Raw genomic sequence first — 21,434 nt, 5'->3', positions numbered from 1 at the left:
GCGCTGCAGTGTGCTGCCTTATTTGCTTGACTATATAAGAGTTGGTGACTCTAGGTTCAGCACCTGTTCACACTAAAGGTACCTTCACACTTAGCGATGCTGCAGCGATACAGACAACGATGCCGATCGCTGCAGCGTCGCTGTTTGGTCACTGGAGAGCTGTCACACAGACAGCTCTCCAGCGACCAACGATGCCGAGGTCCCCGGGTAACCAGGGTAAACATCGGGTTGCTAAGCGCAGGGCCGCGCTTAGTAACCCGATGTTTACCCTGGTTACCAGTGTAAAATGTAAAAAAAACAAACAGTACATACTCACCTTCACGTCCCCCGGCGTCTGCTTCCTGCACTGACTGAGTGCCGGCCCTAACAGCAGAGCGGTGACGTCACCGCTGCGCTCTGCTTTTACTTTACGGCCGGCACTCAGTCAGTGCGGGAAGCGGACGGCGGGGGACGTGAAGGTGAGTATGTACTGTTTGTTTTTTTCACATTTTACACTGGTAACCAGGGTAAACATCGGGTTACTAAGCGCGGCCCTGCGCTTAGTAACCCGATATTTACCCTGGTTACCATTGTAAAACATCGCTGGCATCGTTGCTTTGGGTGTCAAATGCGACGATACACGCCGATCTGAAGACCAAATAAAGTTCTGAACTTTCAGCAACGACCAGCGATATCACAGCAGGATCCTGATTGCTGCTGCGTGTCACACACAACGATATCGCTAGCCAGGACGCTGCAACGTCACGGATCGCTATCGTTATCGTTTAGTGTGAAGGTACCTTTAGGGTGAGTGTCCACGGTAAGTAAACGCTGCATGTTTGACGCTGCAGCGTCAAACACGCAGCGTCCAGATGTTCCAGCATAGTGGAGGGGATTTTTTGAAATCCCGTGTCCACTATGCGTGGAAACCCGCACGCGGTGGGCCTGCGACTCCGGACATGCTGCGCGTCTTTTCAGATCGCAGCATGTCCGTGCTGCGTCGCCGCAGGTAATATCACAGGGCCCTATGGCGTGGGGTGCGATGATCCCGGATGTGTACAGTACACATCCGGCATCATCGCGTCCCAGAAAGGGGGCGGGGCTTAGCACCGAGCGGCTTTGCCGCTCCGGCGATACCGCCGGCCATCCTGATCGTGGACACGCAGCCTTAGTCTATGTTTGGATGTGACGGTCAGTTTCTTCAAATGTATTATTTAGCCTTCTGACCGAGCACTCCGCCTCCTAGCCACAGGTGTTTTAATCGCAACAGGTCCATTACCCCTCCACAGAGAGAATGTTAGTCTAAGAAGAGGTTTTCACAGGTACCCATTCACATGGAGACGTTTATTCTCAGCGAGGAAAGGAAAGCGTAGGACCTGGTATAAGAGAGATGCCGTAAAGTGGCTACCAGGTACACATAAAATTGGCTATTTTTATGCGCTAAACGCTCTAATTTTTCATATTTCTAGTGCAATAATGCAGTTCAATTTTCGTGTTTCATGTTTGCATGTTTCAGCGCTGCAGTGTGCTGCCTTATTTGCTTGACTGTATAAGAGTTGGTGACTCTAGGTTCAGCACCTGTTCACACTTAGGCTGGTTTCACACTTGCGTTTTTATCTGCATGCGTTTAAAAAAAAACGCATGCGTTTTTATAGAAAAACACAAGAAAACACAAGAAAACCCTAACCCTAACCCTAACCCTAAACGTGACTGAAATACGTGGCACTGAAATACGTGGCACTGAAATACGTGGCACTGAAATACGTGCAACTGAAATACGTGGTACTTAAATGCGTGGCACTTAAATACGTGGCACGTGGCACTTAAATACGTGGCACTTAAATACGTGGCACTTAAATACGTGGAACGTGGCACTTAAATACGTGGCACTTAAATACGTGGCACTTAAATACGTGGCACGTGGCATACGTGGCACTTAAATACGTGATACGTGGCACTTAAATACGTGGCAATATGACTGTCAGAAAATGTTCATTAAACGGTTAGGGTTGAGGTTAGGGGTAGAGTTAGGGTTAGGGTTTGGATCCCTTTATCACCTTGATGGTGGTGGGTGGCTTTTCAGTGTGTTTTATGTTTTTTTTCTATAAAAACGCATGCGTTTTTAGCGCAAACAAACGCATGTGCTTAAAAACGCATGCGTTTACATAGACAGCAATGCATTTTTTTGCCGCGAAAAAACGCATGCGTTTTTTCGCGGCAAAAAAACGCGCAAGAAAATACTGCAGGTAGCATTTTTGAAAATGAACGCATGCAGACAAAAAACGCATGCGTTTGAAAACGCGACCAAACGCATGTGCAAAAAACGCATGCGTTTTCAATGTTAAATATAGGGAAAAAAAACGCATGCGTTTTTGGTGCAAAAAACGCTGCAGACAAAAACGCAAGTGTGAAACCAGCCTTAGTCTATGTTTGGATGTGACGGTCAGTTTTTTCAAATGTATTACATTACAGGAGTCATGTTTTTTTTCTCTCCCTAAAATCCTATCTGTCAACTATCCATTTTTTGGATGAAGAGAAAAAACCTGTGCTTCACAACTTATTTTTCTGTACAAAAAAATAGAGGGGACCCTTTTTTTAACATTAAAAACCTATGCTGCTTTTTGATTAACATCTGTTTTTCAGCAGTGTCCTTCCCAGAGCACCAGAGGTGAAAGAGACGCCCATAGTAAAAACAGATAACGGAACAGAAACAGATAAGAGACATAAACTAAACTTTCCATTATTACACATATCCATGACACAGATCCGCTTTACAGCGGACACTCTGGTTTCCATATGGTGTGTGTTTTTGTACTCACCTGGATCCATTACAAACTAATTCAAAATGGACGTGAATATTATGTGTCAGAACTTTCCCTAGAGACCATCCTAGTGGCATAAGATTGTGAGCCCTCGCGGGCAGGGTCCTCTCTCCTCCTGTACCAGTTATGACTTGTATTGTTTAAGATTATTGTACTTGTTTTTATTATGTATACCCCTCCTCACATGTAAAGCGCCATGGAATAAATGGCGCTATAATAATAATAAGAAGAAGAACCTCCAGAAACTGTCATACTTAACCACCTTAAAGTGGGCCATATATATATACATGGCTGTTGGCTGAATGATGCTTTGACCAGCAGCTGACCCTATATACAGGAGCGCTCACTGGGCCGAGCCCCCTTGTGATCTCTATAAGAAAACCAAGAGGCAATCCGACTGATGTAACTACCCCAATTACCGAACTAATAGAGATACCCTCAGAGATAAACTGTTTGAAAATACTACCCCTAAGGACAGTATAGTATAAAAAAATTGCATGGACTGATATAACTAACCCTTTAGACTGCAGAATCAACATATCTACCCCCCCCCATGTGACAGTTTGACTGACATGTCTTCCCCCACACACATTCTGAAATTTACCTCTACAGATAGTCTGACTGACACAGCTCCAGAAATAGTCTGACAATTAACCCTGTAGACAGTCTGACTGACATATCTACAACTAAAAACAATCTGACATAATTACCCCACAGAGACAGTCTGATATTTACCCCTAGAGACCCTCTGACTGACATATCTACCACTAGTGGCAGTCTGACTGACACACAGTAGGGGAAATAAGTATTTGATCCCTTGCAGATTTTGTAAGTTTGTCCACTGACAAAGACATGAGCAGTCAATAATTTTAAGGGTAGGTTAATTTTAACATTCAGAGATAGAATGTCAAAAATAAAATCCAGAAAATCACATTGTATAAATTATATAAATTTATTTGCATTTTGCAGTGAGAAATAAGTATTTGATCCCTCTGGCAAACAAGACTTAATACTTGGTGGCAAAACCCTTGTTGGCAAGCACAGCAGTCAGATTTTTTTTGTAGTTGATGATGAGGTTTGTGCACATGTCAGGAGGAATTTTGGTCCACTCCTTTGTTGCCTTGGCTGTAGGTTTTGGGTCATTGTCTTGCTGGAAGACCCAGCCACGACCCATTTTTAATGTCCTGGTGGAGGGAAGAAGGTTGTCTCTCAGGATTTTACGGTATGTGACTCCATTCATTCTCCCATTGATGCGGTAAAGTAGTCCTGTGCCCTTAGCAGAGAAATACCCCCAATACATAATGTTTCCACCTCCATGCTTGACAGTGGGGATGGTGTTCTTTGGGTCATAGGCAGCATTTCTCTTCCTCCAAACACAGCAAGTTGAGTTAATGCCAAAGACCTCAATTTTTATCTCATCTGACCACAGCACCTTCTCCCAATCACTCACAGAATCATCCAGGTGTTCATTGGCAAGCTTCAGATGGGCCTGCACATGTGCCTTCTTGAGCAGGGGGACCTTGTGGGCACTGCAGGATTTTAAACCTTTACGGCGTAATGTGTTACCAATGGTTTTCTTGATGACTGTTGTCCCAGCTTTCTTGAGACCATTAACAAGTTACCCCTGTGTAGTTTCAGGCTGATCTCCCACCTTCCTCATGATCAAGGATACCCCACGAGGTGAGATTTTGCATGGTGCCCCAGATCGATGTCGATTGACAGTCATTTTGTGTTTCTTCCATTTTCTTACTATTGCACCAACAGTTGTTTCCTTCTCACCCAGCATCTTACTTATGGTTTTGTAGCCCATTCCAGCTTTGTGCAGGTCTATGATCTTGTCCCTAACATCCTTATAAAGCTCTTTGGTCTTGCCCATGTTGTAGAGGTTAGAGTCTGACTGATAAGTGAGTCTGTGGATAGGAGTTTTTTTTATAAAGTTGACTATGTAAGACAGCTGTCTTTAATGCAGGTAACGAGTTGATTAGGAGCGTCTAAGGCCAGCGTCACACTCGGCGTATGAAAATACGGTCCGTTTTTTATGGCCGTAATACGCAGTAATTGTCCCAAAACACTGTTCCGTATTCAATGCGAGAATGCGATTTTTACGCACAAATTTATCCGTGTGTCATCCGTATGGCTTTCGTACGGCGATTTTTTTTGCGCAGGCTTGCTAAATGGACATATCATGGATCCATCGGCTCAAATATTCTTAAAAACATATATACAGTCTATATAAATATATATATATATATATATATATATATATATATATATTTCATATACCGCTAGATAGCATAAAAGCTGGTAATTCAATTGCCGGCTTTTGCTATCTCCTTCACAAACCCGACAGGATATGAGACATGGTTTACATACAGTAAACCGTCTCATATCCCTTCTTTTATTACATATTCCTCTTTACTAATGTAACAAGTGTCTCTGTAATAATTATAGGGGATAACTCAGGAGACTCTTTGCGTGGAACAAGACAACTACAGGACACAGTTTTATAAGTGGTAAAGTCTATATTATCACACGGTGATTCAAACAGGTGCAGAGAGAAACTCAAGTCCACAACACTTGGTGCAAATATCAAATGCAGCTCAGCAGTCTATAGGAAACTTCAGAGGAAAATGCAATCATGCAGAAAGTCTATGAAGCACAATTATTCTTGAGGATTCTTGACTTGAATAAGTCCTTGCTTAGTCCAAAACACAGATAGATATGCTTATAAGGCAGTTCAAATAATATCTTATCTCAACCAGGGAGGTCTGGGTAATAGTCTCAGGTTCTTGCAGAGCAGAATCAGCTTACATGTCCAGCAAATGCAGATGGAAGCAAACACGAGCAGCAGATGGAGGATTACTGGAACTGGTGTATGCAGCAGGAACTCAGAGCAGAGTAGCAGGATAACCCCACAGGTTCACAGGAGCAGGTATATAGCCAGGGAGTCACCAGAGGTCAGGAGCTGGATGCAAGGCAGAATACTCTAGCACAGACTGAAGGCTGGGGTGGAGTTTTATAGCAGGAAGACACAGTGCACATGAGACCAAAGACGCTATCTTGGAAAAGGGCAGTAATGCACAAAAAGGTAATAAGAAATGTTCAGAGTCCTGACAGTCTCTGTGTAAAATTTGGGGTCTCTAGCTATTAAATTAAAGGGTAAAATCCCGGAAAAAATTGACGTGGGCTCCGGCGCAATTTTCTCCGCCAGAGTGGGAAAGCCAGTGACTGAGGGCAGATATTAATGGCCTAAAGAGGGACCATGGTTATTGCCCCCCCCCCCTGGCTAAAAACATCTGCCCCCAGCCACCCCAGAAAAGGCACATCTGGAAGATGCGCCTATTCTGGCACTTAGCCTCTCTCTTCCCACTCCCGAGTAACAGTGGGATATGGGGTAATGAAGGGTTAATGTCACCTTGCTATTGTAAGGTGACATTATGCCAGGTTAATAATGGAGAGGCGTCAATTATGACACCTATCCATTATTGATCCAATAGAATGAAATGGTTAATAAAACACACATTATTAAAAAGTATTATAATGAAATAATGACAGATGGTGTTTTAATATTTTATTATACTCTTAATCCACCTGAAGACCCTTGTCACCTGAAATAAAGTTAAACAAAACAAACAACAATATTCCATACCTTCCGTCGTTCAGTCTTGTCCCACGCTGTAAATCCATCTGAAGGGGTTAAATCATTTTACACCCAGGAGCTCTGCTAATGCAGCTGTGCTTCTGTCTGTAAAACTTTGTGAATGAATGGAATGTGTAACAACTCTGCTGGCATCACTGCATGGCCTCCGAACCCCCACCTGCATTACACTCAAACTCACTTACTTCTCTGGGCCTTGTTGTGACTTCTCTCTGCTGCCAGCTCCATGCTGTGTGCCTCATGTCTGCTGTTTGCTCTGTGCATGCTCTGTGTGCATAGGGGGGTGGTGCCGGCAACTCCTGTTTCTTATAGAGACTGTGTGCACCTTGCTAAGGTGTCCCTGGCCAATCGCCATGAGGCTTCCTGTATTTAAGACATCCCCACCCATTGGTGGGGGCCTGTGCAACTTACTCCCTCAGTCAGTTCCTAGCTGCTGAGGTGCCAGGCCCTGTCTCGCTTACACTCTTGTCTGCCACCCAGGGGGCGTTGTATCCTGGTCTGTGTCCTGTCTAGCTACCCAGAGGGGCTTAGTACCCTGGTCTATGTCCTTGTGTAGCCACCCAGCGGGGCTTTGTACCCTGGCCTCTGTCTGCCACCCAGAGGGGCGTCGTACCCTGGCTTGTGTCCATGTCTTTGTGTCTTGTCCGGTTCCTGACTTTGTCTTAGCCTAGTCTTGCTCCTATGTCCGTTTATATCCCTGCCTTGGTTTCCTTTCCCTGCTGTGCATACTCTGTGTCTTGCTTTGCTCTGTACTCTGACTTTGCTCTGCACTCTGTGGTGCGGCTCCGCTCAGCTCTCGCTCTGCTTCTTCTGGTACTACTTTGCTCCGCTCCTTGCGGTTCTACCTGGCTCCGCTCCTTGCGGTTCTACTTCTCCCACTCTTGGCTCCGCCTCCTGCGTTTCTGCACTTGGCTCCGCCTCCAGCTCTTGGCTCTGCCTCCTGCGTTTCTGCACTTGGCTCCCCCTCCTGCTCTTGGCTCCGCCTCCTGCATTTCTGTTCTTGGATCTTGCTCCTGTGCTTTCTCTCTGCATCCGCTCTTGCGGTCTTTCTCTACTTGTTATTTAGTTCTCCTATCTGAACAGGTTCCTACCTGTTTCACATACCTGCCTGCAGACCGGTCCCTACTGGTTCTTCCTGTGTTCCAGCCGTACCTGCCTGCCTATCAGAGAGCCAGCTTCGCCCGCCTGTCTGCCAGAGTACCAGCCGTGCCCGCTTGCCTGTCTATGTTCCGTTCCCCGGTGGGATCAGCAGCCACAGCCAGACACCACCCTGGAGTGGTACCTGGTAGCTTCCTATTGCACAAGTCTGACCTCACCATCAGAGGCTCCAGCGAACACCTAGGAAGCTACTTAGTTACACCCCTTCCAGGGAAGTTTGGTCTGTGGTCCAGTGGGGCCACACCCCCGCACACCCACGCCTACCAATCTGGGCGTGAGCGTGACAGAATGCAGGGGAATGTCCTGTAGTTACCTCGAGTCGCAGTGATGCACCCTCTGCTGGATGAACTCATATGAACTCGAGCCTGGGAACTTTTCAGAATATGTACAGCGTGGGACAAGACTGAAAGACGGAAGGTATGGAATATTGTTGTTTGTTTTGTTTAACTTTATTTCAGGTGACAAGGGTCTTCAGGTGGATTAAGAGTATAATAAAATATTAAAACACCATGTGTCTTTATTTCATTAAAATACTTTTTAATAATGTATGTGTGTTTTATTAACCATTTCATTCTATTGGATTAATAATGGATAGGTGTCATAATTGACGCCACTCCATGATTAACCTGGCTTAATGTCACCTTACAATAGCAAGGTGACATTAACCCTTCATTACCCCATATCCCACCGCTACTCAGGAGTGGGAAGAGAGAGGCTAAGTGCCAGAATAGGCGCATCTTACAGATATGCCTTTTCTGGGGTGGCTGGGGGCAGATGTTTTTAGCCAGGGGGGGTGCAATAACCATGGACCCTCTCCTGGCTATTAATATCTGCCCTCAGTCACTGGCTTTCCCACTCTGGCGGAGAAAATTGTGAAGGAGCCCACGCCAATTTATTCCGGGATTTAACCCTTTATTTTACAAGCTACAGCGCCCAAATTTTACACAGAGACACTTGTTACATTAGTAAAGAGGAATATGTAATAAAAGAAGGGATATGAGATGGTTTACTGTATGTAACCCATGTCTCATATCCTGTCGGGTTTGTGAAGGAGAAATGAAAAGCCGGCAATTGAATTACCGGCTTTTATGCTATCTAGCGCTATATGAAATATAAATATATATGTGTCTCACTGACATATATATATATATATATATATATATACTAGCTATTGAACCCGTTCTACGCCCGGGTGGCGAGCATTTATATTGGTATATGGTCACCATCCTGTCATGTGCTGCTCCATCCTGCGTCCCCATCCTGTCATGTGCTGCTCCATCCTGCGTCCCCATCCTGTCATGTGCTCCTCCATCCTGCGGCCCCATCCTGTCATGTGCTGCTCCATCCTGCGCCCCCATCCTGTCATGTGCTCCTCCATCCTGCGCCCCCATCCTGTCATGTGCTGCTCAATCCTTCGTCCCCATCCTGTCATGTGCTCCCATCCTGCGCCCCCATCCTGTCATATGCTGCTCCATCCTACACCCCCATCCTGTCATGTGTGTGCCCCCATTCTGTCATGTGCTGCTCCCATCCTGTCATGTGCTGCTCCCATCCTGCGCCCCATCCTGTCATGTGCTCCCATCCTGCACCCCCATCCTGTCATGTGCTGCTCCCATCGTGCGCAATCATTCTGTCATGTGCTGCTCCCATCCCGCGCCCCCATTCTGCCTGTTCCTGTTTCCATTCTGCCATATGTTGCTCCCATCTTTCTCTCTCCGGCTCTACTGCCCGAGTGCGGCTGTGCTGAGTGCGGGCGGCTGTGCTGAGTGCGGGCGGCTGTGCTGAGTGCGGGCGGCTGTGCTGAGTGCGGGCGGCTGTGCTGAGTGCGGGCGGCTGTGCTGACTGCGGGCGGCTGTGCGTGGCTCTGCTGACTGCGGGCGGCTGTGCGTGGCTCTGCTGACTGCGGGCGGCTGTGCGTGGCTCTGCTGACTGCGGGCGGCTGTGCGTGGCTCTGCTGACTGCGGGCGGCTGTGCGTGGCTCTGCTGACTGCGGGCGGCTGTGCGTGGCTCTGCTGACTGCGGGCGGCTGTGCGTGGCTCTGCTGACTGCGGGCGGCTGTGCGTGGCTCTGCTGACTGCGGGCGGCTGTGCGTGGCTCTGCTGACTGCGGGCGGCTGTGCGTGGCTCTGCTGACTGCGGGCGGCTGTGCGTGGCTCTGCTGACTGCGGGCGGCTGTGCGTGGCTCTGCTGACTGCGGGCGGCTGTGCGTGGCTCTGCTGACTGCGGGCGGCTGTGCGTGGCTCTGCTGACTGCGGGCGGCTGTGCGTGGCTCTGCTGACTGCGGGCGGCTGTGCGTGGCTCTGCTGACTGCGGGCGGCTGTGCGTGGCTCTGCTGACTGCGGGCGGCTGTGCGTGGCTCTGCTGACTGCGGGCGGCTGTGCGTGGCTCTGCTGACTGCGGGCGGCTGTGCGTGGCTCTGCTGAGTGCGGGCGGCTGTGCGTGGCTCTGCTGAGTGCGGGCGGCTGTGCGTGGCTCTGCTGAGTGCGGGCGGCTGTGCGTGGCTCTGCTGAGTGCGGGCGGCTGTGCGTGGCTCTGCTGAGTGCGGGCGGCTGTGCGTGGCTCTGCTGAGTGCGGGCGGCTGTGCGTGGCTCTGCTGAGTGCGGGCGGCTGTGCGTGGCTCTGCTGAGTGCGGGCGGCTGTGCGTGGCTCTGCTGAGTGCGGGCGGCTGTGCGTGGCTCTTCTGAGTGCGGGCGGCTGTGCGTGGCTCTGCTGAGTGCGGGCGGCTGTGCGTGGCTCTGCTGAGTGCGGGCGGCTGTGCGTGGCTCTGCTGAGTGCGGGCGGCTGTGCGTGGCTCTGCTGAGTGCGGGCGGCTGTGCGTGGCTCTGCTGACTGCGGGCGGCTGTGCGTGGCTCTGCTGACTGCGGGCGGCTGTGCGTGGCTCTGCTGACTGCGGGCGGCTGTGCGTGGCTCTGCTGACTGCGGGCGGCTGTGCGTGGCTCTGCTGACTGCGGGGGGCTGTGCGTGGCTCTGCTGACTGCGGGGGGCTGTGCGTGGCTCTGCTGACTGCGGGCGGCTGTGCGTGGCTCTTCTGAGTGCGGGCGGCTGTGCGTGGCTCTTCTGAGTGCGGGCGGCTGTGCGTGGCTCTGCTGAGTGCGGGCGGCTGTGCGTGGCTCTGCTGAGTGCGGGCGGCTGTGCGTGGCTCTGCTGAGTGCGGGCGGCTGTGCGTGGCTCTGCTGAGTGCGGGCGGCTGTGCGTGGCTCTGCTGAGTGCGGGCGGCTGTGCGTGGCTCTGCTGAGTGCGGGCGGCTGTGCGTGGCTCTGCTGAGTGCGGGCGGCTGTGCGTGGCTCTGCTGAGTGCGGGCGGCTGTGCGTGGCTCTGCTGACTGCGGGCGGCTGTGCGTGGCTCTGCTGACTGCGGGTGGCTGTGCGTGGCTCTGCTGACTGCGGGCGGCTGTGCGTGGCTCTGCTGACTGCGGGCGGCTGTGCGTGGCTCTGCTGACTGCGGGCGGCTGTGCGTGGCTCTGCTGACTGCGGGCGGCTGTGCGTGGCTCTGCTGACTGCGGGCGGCTGTGCGTGGCTCTGCTGACTGCGGGCGGCTGTGCGTGGCTCTGCTGACTGCGGGCGGCTGTGCGTGGCTCTGCTGACTGCGGGCGGCTGTGCGTGGCTCTGCTGACTGCGGGCGGCTGTGCGTGGCTCTGCTGACTGCGGGCGGCTGTGCGTGGCTCTGCTGACTGCGGGCGGCTGTGCGTGGCTCTGCTGACTGCGGGCGGCTGTGCGTGGCTCTGCTGACTGCGGGCGGCTGTGCGTGGCTCTGCTGACTGCGGGCGGCTGTGCGTGGCTCTGCTGACTGCGGGCGGCTGTGCGTGGCTCTGCTGACTGCGGGCGGCTGTGCGTGGCTCTGCTGACTGCGGGCGGCTGTGCGTGGCTCTGCTGACTGCGGGCGGCTGTGCGTGGCTCTGCTGACTGCGGGCGGCTGTGCGTGGCTCTGCTGACTGCGGGGGGCTGTGCGTGGCTCTGCTGACTGCGGGGGGCTGTGCGTGGCTCTGCTGACTGCGGGGGGCTGTGCGTGGCTCTGCTGACTGCGGGGGGCTGTGCGTGGCTCTGTTGACTGCGGGGGGCTGTGCGTGGCTCTGCTGGGAGCCTGAGCAGGCGGGGACACCGGCGCGCTGTGGGGGTCAGGTGCCGGGGTCGCCGCTAGCTCAGGCCCCCGGCACTTGCTATATTTACCTGTCCTCCCGTTCCACTGCTGCGCGCCGGTCTGTCTTCCGGGTCCTGTCCTCTGGCTGTGACTGTTCAGTCAGAGGGCGGCGTGCATTAAGCGCGTCATCGTGCCCTCTGAACTGAACGTCTCAGGCAGAGGATGTGGAGGACGGAGGCTCGCGCGCAGCGGTGGAACGGAGGACAGGTAAATATACTCACCCTCCTGGCTCCGTGGCTCGTCCCCGCTTCTCCGTTGGAGATCGCGGTGTGCGTTCAGTGCTTACGCATACCGCGATCTCCTGGGAGCGTCACTCTGTGGGGTCCAGACTGCGCCGGCGCTTGCGCTTGCGCAGTCTATAAAGGCTTCGGACAGAGTGACGCTCCTAGCGTTATATTATAGATATATATATACCTATTCTATGTGTACACATTTATTCTACCTATTCTATTCTATTCTGTCAGTGTGATTTTACTGTACACCGCACTGAATTGCCGGCTTTTCTAGAGAACACCGCTGCGTATTTCTCGCAAGTCACACGCATGGTCCGTGTGTAATCCGTAATTTTCTCGCCCCCATAGACTTTCATTGGCGGATTTTTTTGCGCAATACGGTGACAAACGCAGCATGCTGCGATTTTCTACGGCCGTACAAGACCGTATAATACGGATCCGTAAAATACAGCAGATAGGAGCAGGGCCATAGAGAATCATTGTACCGTATGCAGTCCGTACTTTCTGTGCCTCTCATACGTCCGTAAAACACGCCAGTGTGACGCCGGCCTAAGGCTATGTGCACACATATAATGGTCCTCTGCGGATTTTTCCGCAGCGGATTTGATAAATCCGCAGGGCAAAAACAGAGCGTTTTTCCTGCGGACTTATAGCGGATTTACCGCGGTTTTTGTGCGGATTCCACTGCGGTTTTACACCTGCGGTTTTCTATTATGGAGCAGGTGTAAAACCGCTGTGGAATCCGCACAAAGAATTGACATGCTGCGGAATGTAAACCGCTGCGGTTCCGCGCGTTTTTTTTTCCGCAGCTTGGGCACAGCGTTTTCGGTTTCCCATAGGTTTACGGTACATTTAGTGCAGCAAGAATAAAAACTCTCCTATATTTGACTCATCATCTGGGAATCTTTGAGAGGGTCAAATTTCCAACAATAGTAAGCTACGAATGAGATGAATGTATGTACACTGTGTTCCAAATTATTATGAAAATTGGATTTAAGTGTCTTAAAGATTTAATTGTTTTCTTTTTCAAATAAACTCGTGGATGGTATTGTGTCTCAGGGCTCAATGAATCACTGAAATCAATCTTAAACACATGTGATAATTACCGTATTTTCCGGCGTACAAGACGACTTTTTAACCCCTGAAAATCTTCTTAAAAGTCGGGGGTCGTCTTGTACGCCGGGAATCGCCTTGTACGCCGGTGTATATGGTGGGTGGGGGGGGGAGTGGTCCTGATGACGAGGGGGCGTCTCACAGGAAAGTGAGTATCCCCCATTACCTTATCATAGCGCTGCAGCGTGGGGTCTCTGTGCTGGGAGCGGTGGCTGCTGTGCTGTGGCGGCTCCTCTTCTGCAGTGTGGGGCCTCTGGTGCTGTGGGGCGGTGGTGGCGGCGGTGTATCTTCATGCAGTCAGGGCTCCTCCGGCATCTCAGCCTGGAAGCCCCGCCGGCAACTCCATCGGTACAATGCGCTGGCCTCCGGGAAAATGGCCGCTGCTTAGATTCAGATCTCGTGTCCCGAGATTTCGGGACGAGATCTGAATCTGAGCATGCGCAGCCCCCAGCGGCCGGGCCACCGCATCGCACCTATTGAGCTGCCTCCGGGAAAATGGCCGCTGCTCAGATTCAGATCTCGTCTCCCGAGATCTCGGGACGAGATCTGAATCTGAGCAGCGGCCATTTTCCCGGAGGCCACCTGACCGCATTGTACCGATGGAGTTGCCGGCGGGGCTTCCAGTCTTTGAGATGCCGGAGGAGCCCCGACTGCATGAAGATACGCCGCCGCCACCGCCCCACAGCACAGAGGCCCCACACTGCAGAAGAGGAGCCGCCACAGCACAGCAGCCACCGCTCCCAGCACAGAGACCCCACGCTGCATCGCTATGATAAGGTAATGGGGGATACTCACTTTCCTGTGAGACGCCCCCTCGTCCTCATCAGGATCACTCCCCCCCCCCCCCCCCAAAAGGCACATATTCACCGGCCCTATAAGACGACATACGGTGTATAAGAAGACCCCCAACTTTTAAGAAGATTTTATTTTTTAACTGGTAAAGTTGGGGGGTCGTCTTATACGCCCAGTCGTCTTATACGCCGGAAAATACGGTACATTGTACTGTAAACTCATGGGAAACTGCGGCGGACCCGCAACTGCAGATCCGCAGCAATTTCCGCAACGTGTGCACATAGCCTAACTGGTCTGTAGGAGCCAGAACACTTAATGGTTGTTAGGGGATCAAATACTTATTTCTCACTGCAAAATGCAAATAAATGTATATAATGTGATTTTCTGGATTTTATTTTTGATATTCTAACCCAATGTTAAAATTAACCTACCCTTAAAATTATAGACTGTTCATGTCTTTGTCAGTGGGCAAACGTACAAAATCAGCAAGGGTTCAAATACTTATTTCCCCCACTGTATCTATCCCCAGATAGAGTCTGACATTTACCCCTATAGACAGTCAGACTGACATAGCTATCAACTAGAGACAGTGTGACTGACATATCTACCAATAAAGGCAATCTGACTGACATATTTCCCCAGAGACAGTCTGATATTCACCCCTAGAGACAGTCAGACTGACATATCTACCACTAGAGACAGTCTGATATTTACCCCTTTATACAGTATGACTGACATAGCTAACACTAGAGACAGTCTAACTGGCAGATCTACCCCAGAGACAGTCTGATATTTACCCCTATATACAGTCTGACTGACATAGCTATCCTCTAGAGACAGTCTGACTGACATAGCTATCCTCTAGAGACAGTCTGACTGACATAGCTAACACTAGAGACAGTCTGACTGATGGGGCTACCCTCGGAGACGCTGTGCACACACGGTTGAGCTGTAGTGCAGGATTAAATATCCAACATCCAGAAAGTTAATTGAAGTATAGTTCTTTATTTAGCATCCATTAACCACCACAGCCTCCTGGAAACATAGTTGATTCCTCTGACCCATTTCTTCAGATATAACACCCCCAGAGATGGTCTTAGTGACATAGAATTGTCTTTGTTGCCAACAGCAACCAATTGCAGAGCCGAATGCAAAATGAAGGCTGTGATTGGTTACTATGGGCAATAATATATATATATTTTCCTTTAGACAGTTCCATACGTCTCCCCCATGATGACAGAATGATCTTTGTGAACAAATTGAAATCAAATTTCTTGTCTTGACCGCCTGAGACACACGGAGATTGACAGTGATGTAATACCACAAGTATCCACTGGATGGGGCACCTCACCACAAGGACACATTACATATCGCCAGCCTTCGGGCAGAGGGGAACATGGAGTTATGTAACATTGCAGATCTGCAAAGCACTGATGTGTCAGCTTCTCTTATGTCTGATGGGCGACTGCCTAGAACTTCAGCCAAACGTTTCCTCTTATCAGACTACAACTCCCTCAGTCCTCAGCTGCCTATAAACTGTTTAGCAGACAGGGATATAAAAATATAATCTTTAGTTGGTAGTCAGGGTTATTGGATGTGATCCCATGTACTGAATGATCCAGTGTATGATTCTTTATCTTCAGGATCACAGCATGTCTCAGCGGCTGATGGCAAGGGGACATCACTGTGCGGACTGTTCAAAGAACGCAACCTTCCACAATGTCCCTCTCCCCAATCACGCCACAGGTAATATTACAGATCATACTGGGCTATCTGGATACTATAGTGCTTCTATGTAACCCTTGCACTCAGCAATATCATAAGACAAGTGCTGATCTCGGTCACACAAGTGGATGGGATTGTCTCTGTAGGATCTCTTCTGGAAAGGCCTTCTGCAAGATTTTGGGAATTTTTGTCCTTTCATCCAGAAGAGCATTTGTGAGGTCAGACCTTGATGGTGGAGGAAAGGCCGGGATCATTATCTCCATTCTAGTTCATCCCAAAGGTGTTGGATGGTTTTGAGGTCAGGACTTTGTGCAGCCAGTCGTGTTCTTCTACACCAAACTCCCCCAACCATGCCTTTATGGAGCTTGTGCACTGGGCATGGTCATGGGGAAGATAGCAGAGCGTTCTCACCAAGATGGAGGCATACAATTATCTAAAATGTCTTGGGTGCAGATGAAGTAATATTTCCCTTCACTAAAACTAAGGGGCCTACACCGAGCCCTGAAAGTAAAGCCCATAGCATTACCCCTCCACCAGCAAATTTGCAGCTGACATTATGCAGGCAGGCAACGTTATCGTACACTCACCAAACCCAGACTTGTCCATCAGATGCCAGATAGAGAAGTGTGATCCGTCACTCCTTATAACATGGTTCCACTGCTACAGAGTCTGGTGGCGGCTGCTTTACACCACTCCATCCGATGCTCAGCATTGTGCTTGGTGATGTAAGGCTGCACACGAAGCTCATGGCGGGGGGCACAGTTTTTGTGCTGATGTTGATACAAGAGGAGGTCTGGACTCTGTGGTTATGGAGTCTGCAGAGCGTTGGTGACTTTTCTGCTCCTCAGCACTCGGTGACTCCACTCTGTAAGTCTACGTTCACATTTGCGGTCTGCGCCGCAGCGTCGCCGCATGCGTCATGCGCCCCTATATTTAACATGGGGGCACACGGACATGCGTTGCACTTGCGTTTTGCGACGCATGCGTCACTGCGGCGCACGCGTCCAGGCGCAGAGGACGCAGGAAGTTGCATTTTTGCTGCGTCCAAAATCAACCTAAAAAAGGACGCATGCATCGCAAAACGCAGCGTTGTGCATGCGTTTTGCTGCGTTTTTGTTTGCGTTGTGCGTTGCGTTGCCGACGCTGCGGCGCACAACGCAAATGTGAACGTAGCCTAACTGCATTGTTGAGGTTCCTACCACTTCTCAGTAATATCACTCACAGGTGATGGGGGAATATTTAGGAGGGAAGAAATGTCATGAGCTGACGTGTTACACATAGTACAGGACCAGACTGGTATCAGGTAGCTCTGTACCACCAGCCATTCTGCCATAAATATTAGTAATGACCGAGGACAAAGTGAGGAGCCGGATGTCATACAGCAGGGGCGATGGTGCACAGCCAAAAGCCTGAAATCAATTATTAAGACATGTGTTCCAATACATTTACTCCACACAGGTGCTAAGGGTCCTACAAAAGTGACCGCCCAACAAAAGACGGCAGACTATCAGCTCAACAAGAATTGTGTTACGGCCAAAAACAGACTGAAAAAAGGTGTCCCCGTTTTGCTGGTATGATGTGTCCATCTATCTGTCTGTTATGTATAGAGCAGTGGCTCCTCTACTCTTCTTTCTAACAACTCCCTTACGTGTACCCAATATCAGCCCTTTTGCCTTTGTGCATGCAGTATGGATGTCAGCCACTAGGGGGCAGCAGAACAACAGAAAATATTCTCTCTATCACATACAGGTGTAAGGTAATCACTAAATGGCAACAAAAAGCTATTCAGGACCCTGGGACTAGAGCAATGCAAACTTCCTTGGCCGCCACTTGAGTATCGGCATCCTGAGTGCTTCTTGTGATTACTAGGCTATTGCAATGTCATGACAAAAGACATGCGAGGTGCTTTAGTCTTGAAAATGATTTTGCTTAACTCTAATAATTAGTCATTATTGTGTGTGATAGGTCTTATTTCCATCATATTTCCTACACATTGAGGTGGAGATCTTCTGTTAGAATATAAAATAATAAAGGAGTTGATATCTGGCTGCATCTGCAATGTATCATCAAATAATTGGTCTAATAAGGGCTTCAGGGTGCGGATACAATCCTAAGGAATGGAAATGGGATGGCCAAGGCTTAGCTGCAATGCATCCAAAAACCTCACCACTGATTGATATAAAATGATTGCTAATGTCCGCTAGGTTACACACAACTGCGCAGCCATGGAAAATCAATTCTCAGCAATCAATCTGAAAACTGCTGTGACCTGTACGCCGTCTCCGCAGCTTTTGCTCTGTGGGGACGTACCTTGAGGGTATGTGCACACGCTGCGGAAAGGTGTGCGGATTTACCGCGGATTTTGTGCGTATTCCACCTGCGGTTTTACACCTGCAGATTCCTATTATGGAGCAGGTGTAAACCGCTGCGGAATCCGCACAAAGAATGAACATGCTGTGGAATAAACAACGCTACATTTCCGCGCGTTTTTTTCCTCAGCATGTGCACTGCGGATTTTGTTTTCCATAGGTTTACATGGTACTGTAAACTCATGGAATACTGCTGCGAATCCGCAGCAAAATCCGCAGCGTTTGCGCATACCCTAACACTATACCAGTGTGCAGGTTTATTGCCTTTCTCTAAATGTCTATATCAGTATTTCACTTCCAATTCCAGACATATACTACACAATCGTTGCCTAGCCTGAATTCCCAGTGCAAGCGCCTAGAAGAGGAGAATGCCTCCATGATGAGACGAATCATAGCGATCGAAGATGAGGCTATGAAGAGCGCCACCCAACACCTTCAGCAGTATAACAGGGCAGGGGTGAGTGTGAGAGCTGCTTTTTTTTTAGCATTATCACTACGTCTTGAGCTGTACATTGAGCATTATTTTGCTTTTGCGTGGGGGCTTTGCAGCCCCTATATTATTGAAGAAACAAGATAAATATCTTCTGTGTGTGAGGCAGTGACCGGTGTTACATGTGGGGGTCGCTGTGTGTTCCACCCAGGATGCGCACAGAGGGGTATTGAGGTGATGGGAGTGCATTGCAGTCACAGGCGTAGCTGTGGTTGCAATGTGGAATAAAAGGAAGTGTTAATCTTGGGCAAACTGTTTGTCCAAGGCAGATTTTAGAAAACCTGCTGGGCTTTTATTTTTTAAACGGACTACAGGATGGTAGTGGTGCAGTCCATTTCATTCCTGGCCCGGGTTTTCCATGTGGCTGAAGGCCACAGAGTCGAGTTAAAAGACCTGCAGTAAAGGGTTTGGGTGTGTCAGGTTCAGAATCAGTGTCAGTTTGGTGTTTGCTAGAGTGCAGACCAGAAGGCTCTGCAGAGCTTGACTTGTGAGAGGCAACACAGGCAAGCGGAACTAAACAGCCAAGGGAGCGGAAAGGCCTGGCACCCACAGCATGCACAGCGGTGCAGTCGCCCACAGCAACTAGTCTCGGAAGTGGACTGGTATGTTCATTGGCTGCATTCTAGAGGGTATGGTTCCCAGCTGCGATCCGGAGGATATCATCTGCTTTTTTTTTGTGAGTTGAACATTAACGAGACATTTTGCTTTGAACTTTGCTAGGTCACTGCATCATCACTGCACAGTGCGGATACCGCTGCACTACATGTGTAAATAGGGCCTAAGGCTACTTTCACACTAGCGTTAACTGCATTACGTCTCAAAACGTCTTTTTTCCGAAAAAACGCATCCAGCAAAAGTTTTTGCTGGATGCGTTTTTTCCCCATAGACTTGTATTGGCGACGTATTGCGACGGATTGACATACGTCGTGTACGTTTTACGACGGATGCGTCGAAATTTGGCGATACGTCGTCGGCAAAAAACGTTGCTTGTAGCGTTTTTTGTCTCCGCCTAAAAAACGTGTCGCGACGCATCCTGCGGCATGCGTCGTTGGCTACAATGGAAGCCTATGAGCGACGGATGCGTCGGGACACGTCGTACGACGCAATGCAGCGCTGCAATACGTTTTTTTACACTGAGCATGCTCAGAAGCTGGATTTTGTTGCCAAATGGCCAGACACCCCCAAATCTATATAAACCTGGCCTGGGCCTTCAACCCCACATATATGGCCACGTATATACGTGGCACTTAAATACGTGATACGTGGCACTGAAATACGTGGCACTGAAATACGTGGCACTTATATACGTGGCACTTATATACGTGGCACTTATATACGTGGCACTTAAATACGTGGCACTTAAATACGTGGCACTTAAATACGTGATACGTGGCACTGAAATACGTGGCACTTAAATACGTTGCACTTATATACGTGGCACTTAAATACGTGGCACTTAAATACGTGGCACTTAAATACGTGATACGTGGCACTGAAATACGTGGCACTGAAATACGTGGCACTTAAATACGTGGCACTTAAATACGTGGCACTTAAATACGTGGCACTTATATACGTGGCACTGAAATACGTGGCACTGAAATATGTGGCACTGAAATACGTGGCACTTATATACGTGGCACGTATTTAAGTGCCACGTATTTAAGTGCCACGTATATAAGTGCCACGTATTTAAGTGCCACGTATTTCAGTGCCACGTATTTCAGTGCCACGTATTTAAGTGCCACGTATTTAAGTGCCACGTATATAAGTGCCACGTATATAAGTGCCACGTATTTAAGTGCCACGTATTTCAGTGCCACGTATTTCAGTGCCACGTATTTAAGTGCCACGTATTTAAGTGCCACGTATATAAGTGCCACGTATTTAAGTGCCACGTATTTAAGTGCAATCCTCACAAGAACACCTTCCATCGCTGCCACAAAACTAAAACCCTCAAAGATGGGCTGTAAAAACAGTAATTATATAGTTTTCCATATTTTCCAGTAGCCAATCAAATTTGGGAGCCTCCCATTTTAAAAACGGATCCGTCGTAAAAACGGATGCAACGGATGGTAAAAACGGATGCAACGTATGCAACGCATCCAGTATTTTCGACGGAAACGTTTAGCGGATTTGCGACGGATCCGTCGAAATGCTGGATGCGTGGCATACGTTTGTCACCGTTTTTCACTTTTTTGACGCATCCGTTTTTTCGGCAAAAAAACGGATTTGCGACGTAATGCAGTTAACGCTAGTGTGAAACTAGCCTAAGCCTAAATATGGTTTCTTTATCTCCCTTTAGAGTAATGTCCACGCAGTACAGATATGGACAGAACATCAAACTCGAGAGTCTCAACGGGATCTGGAGATAACCAGGGAAATGAGCAAGGAACGTGTGAATGGTGAGGGTCCGCTAAGTCCTGTATTTTCAATATAAATAGCAATAAATATACAGGAAAAAAATCCTTTATCTGTCAACACTGAGATCTGATAAGTGCTGGATTACTAGAAAAGGTCAAAAGGTTTAAAAGTCACTTACCTGCGAGGGCAGCAGATGGTCAAGATGAGAACCCATGTAACATACCCTGGTTATGGAGGTTTTACCCTATTACGTGCTGATCGCTGCACTTATGTGGTTTTACACAGCGAGACGACTTCATCTTTTAGCCCATTGTTAGACAATGTTATGTGAATGCCGGATGCTGATAGATTACCATGGCAGCCACGGGCATAATAATGGCCTCCGGGTCTATAATGCTGACAGATAAATGAACTACAATATAAAAGGAATCAAAGGAGGATTAGCGGGACTAATTAAAATTAATGTATGGACAAAAAAATCTGATATTTTCTTTAAAAAAATATATATATTTACTTTTTTTTAGTTATGCAAAAGTGGTAAAAGATAACAAAAACTTTACCCCTTCCCGCAGCACAAAAAATTAAAAATGGATTA

At 49.1% G+C, this 21,434-nt stretch overlaps 1 protein-coding gene across 4 annotated transcripts in view; it reads left to right on the top strand.

Moving 5' to 3' along the window:
- C4H20orf96 (chromosome 4 C20orf96 homolog) overlaps positions 1-21,434 on the top strand; it is a 47,181-nt gene that overhangs the window by 9,476 nt on the left and 16,271 nt on the right. For 2 of the 4 annotated variants that reach the window (XM_077253091.1, XM_077253093.1), the window contains exons 2-5: positions 15,535-15,637; positions 17,075-17,187; positions 18,293-18,442; positions 20,781-20,880. In XM_077253091.1, coding sequence (XP_077109206.1) covers positions 15,535-15,637; positions 17,075-17,187; positions 18,293-18,442; positions 20,781-20,880 — 466 coding nt within the window. Of the gene's footprint in view, positions 1-1,249; positions 1,391-15,534; positions 15,638-17,074; positions 17,188-18,292; positions 18,443-20,780; positions 20,881-21,434 lie in introns of all 4 variants that reach the window. The other 2 variants (XM_077253095.1, XM_077253094.1) reach the window with 2 other exon arrangements.

The sequence above is a fragment of the Ranitomeya variabilis genome, chromosome 4 (genome assembly GCF_051348905.1).
Source record: "Ranitomeya variabilis isolate aRanVar5 chromosome 4, aRanVar5.hap1, whole genome shotgun sequence".
NCBI classification, from domain to species: domain Eukaryota; kingdom Metazoa; phylum Chordata; class Amphibia; order Anura; family Dendrobatidae; genus Ranitomeya; species Ranitomeya variabilis.
This window is presented reverse-complemented; position numbering and strand designations above follow the sequence as displayed.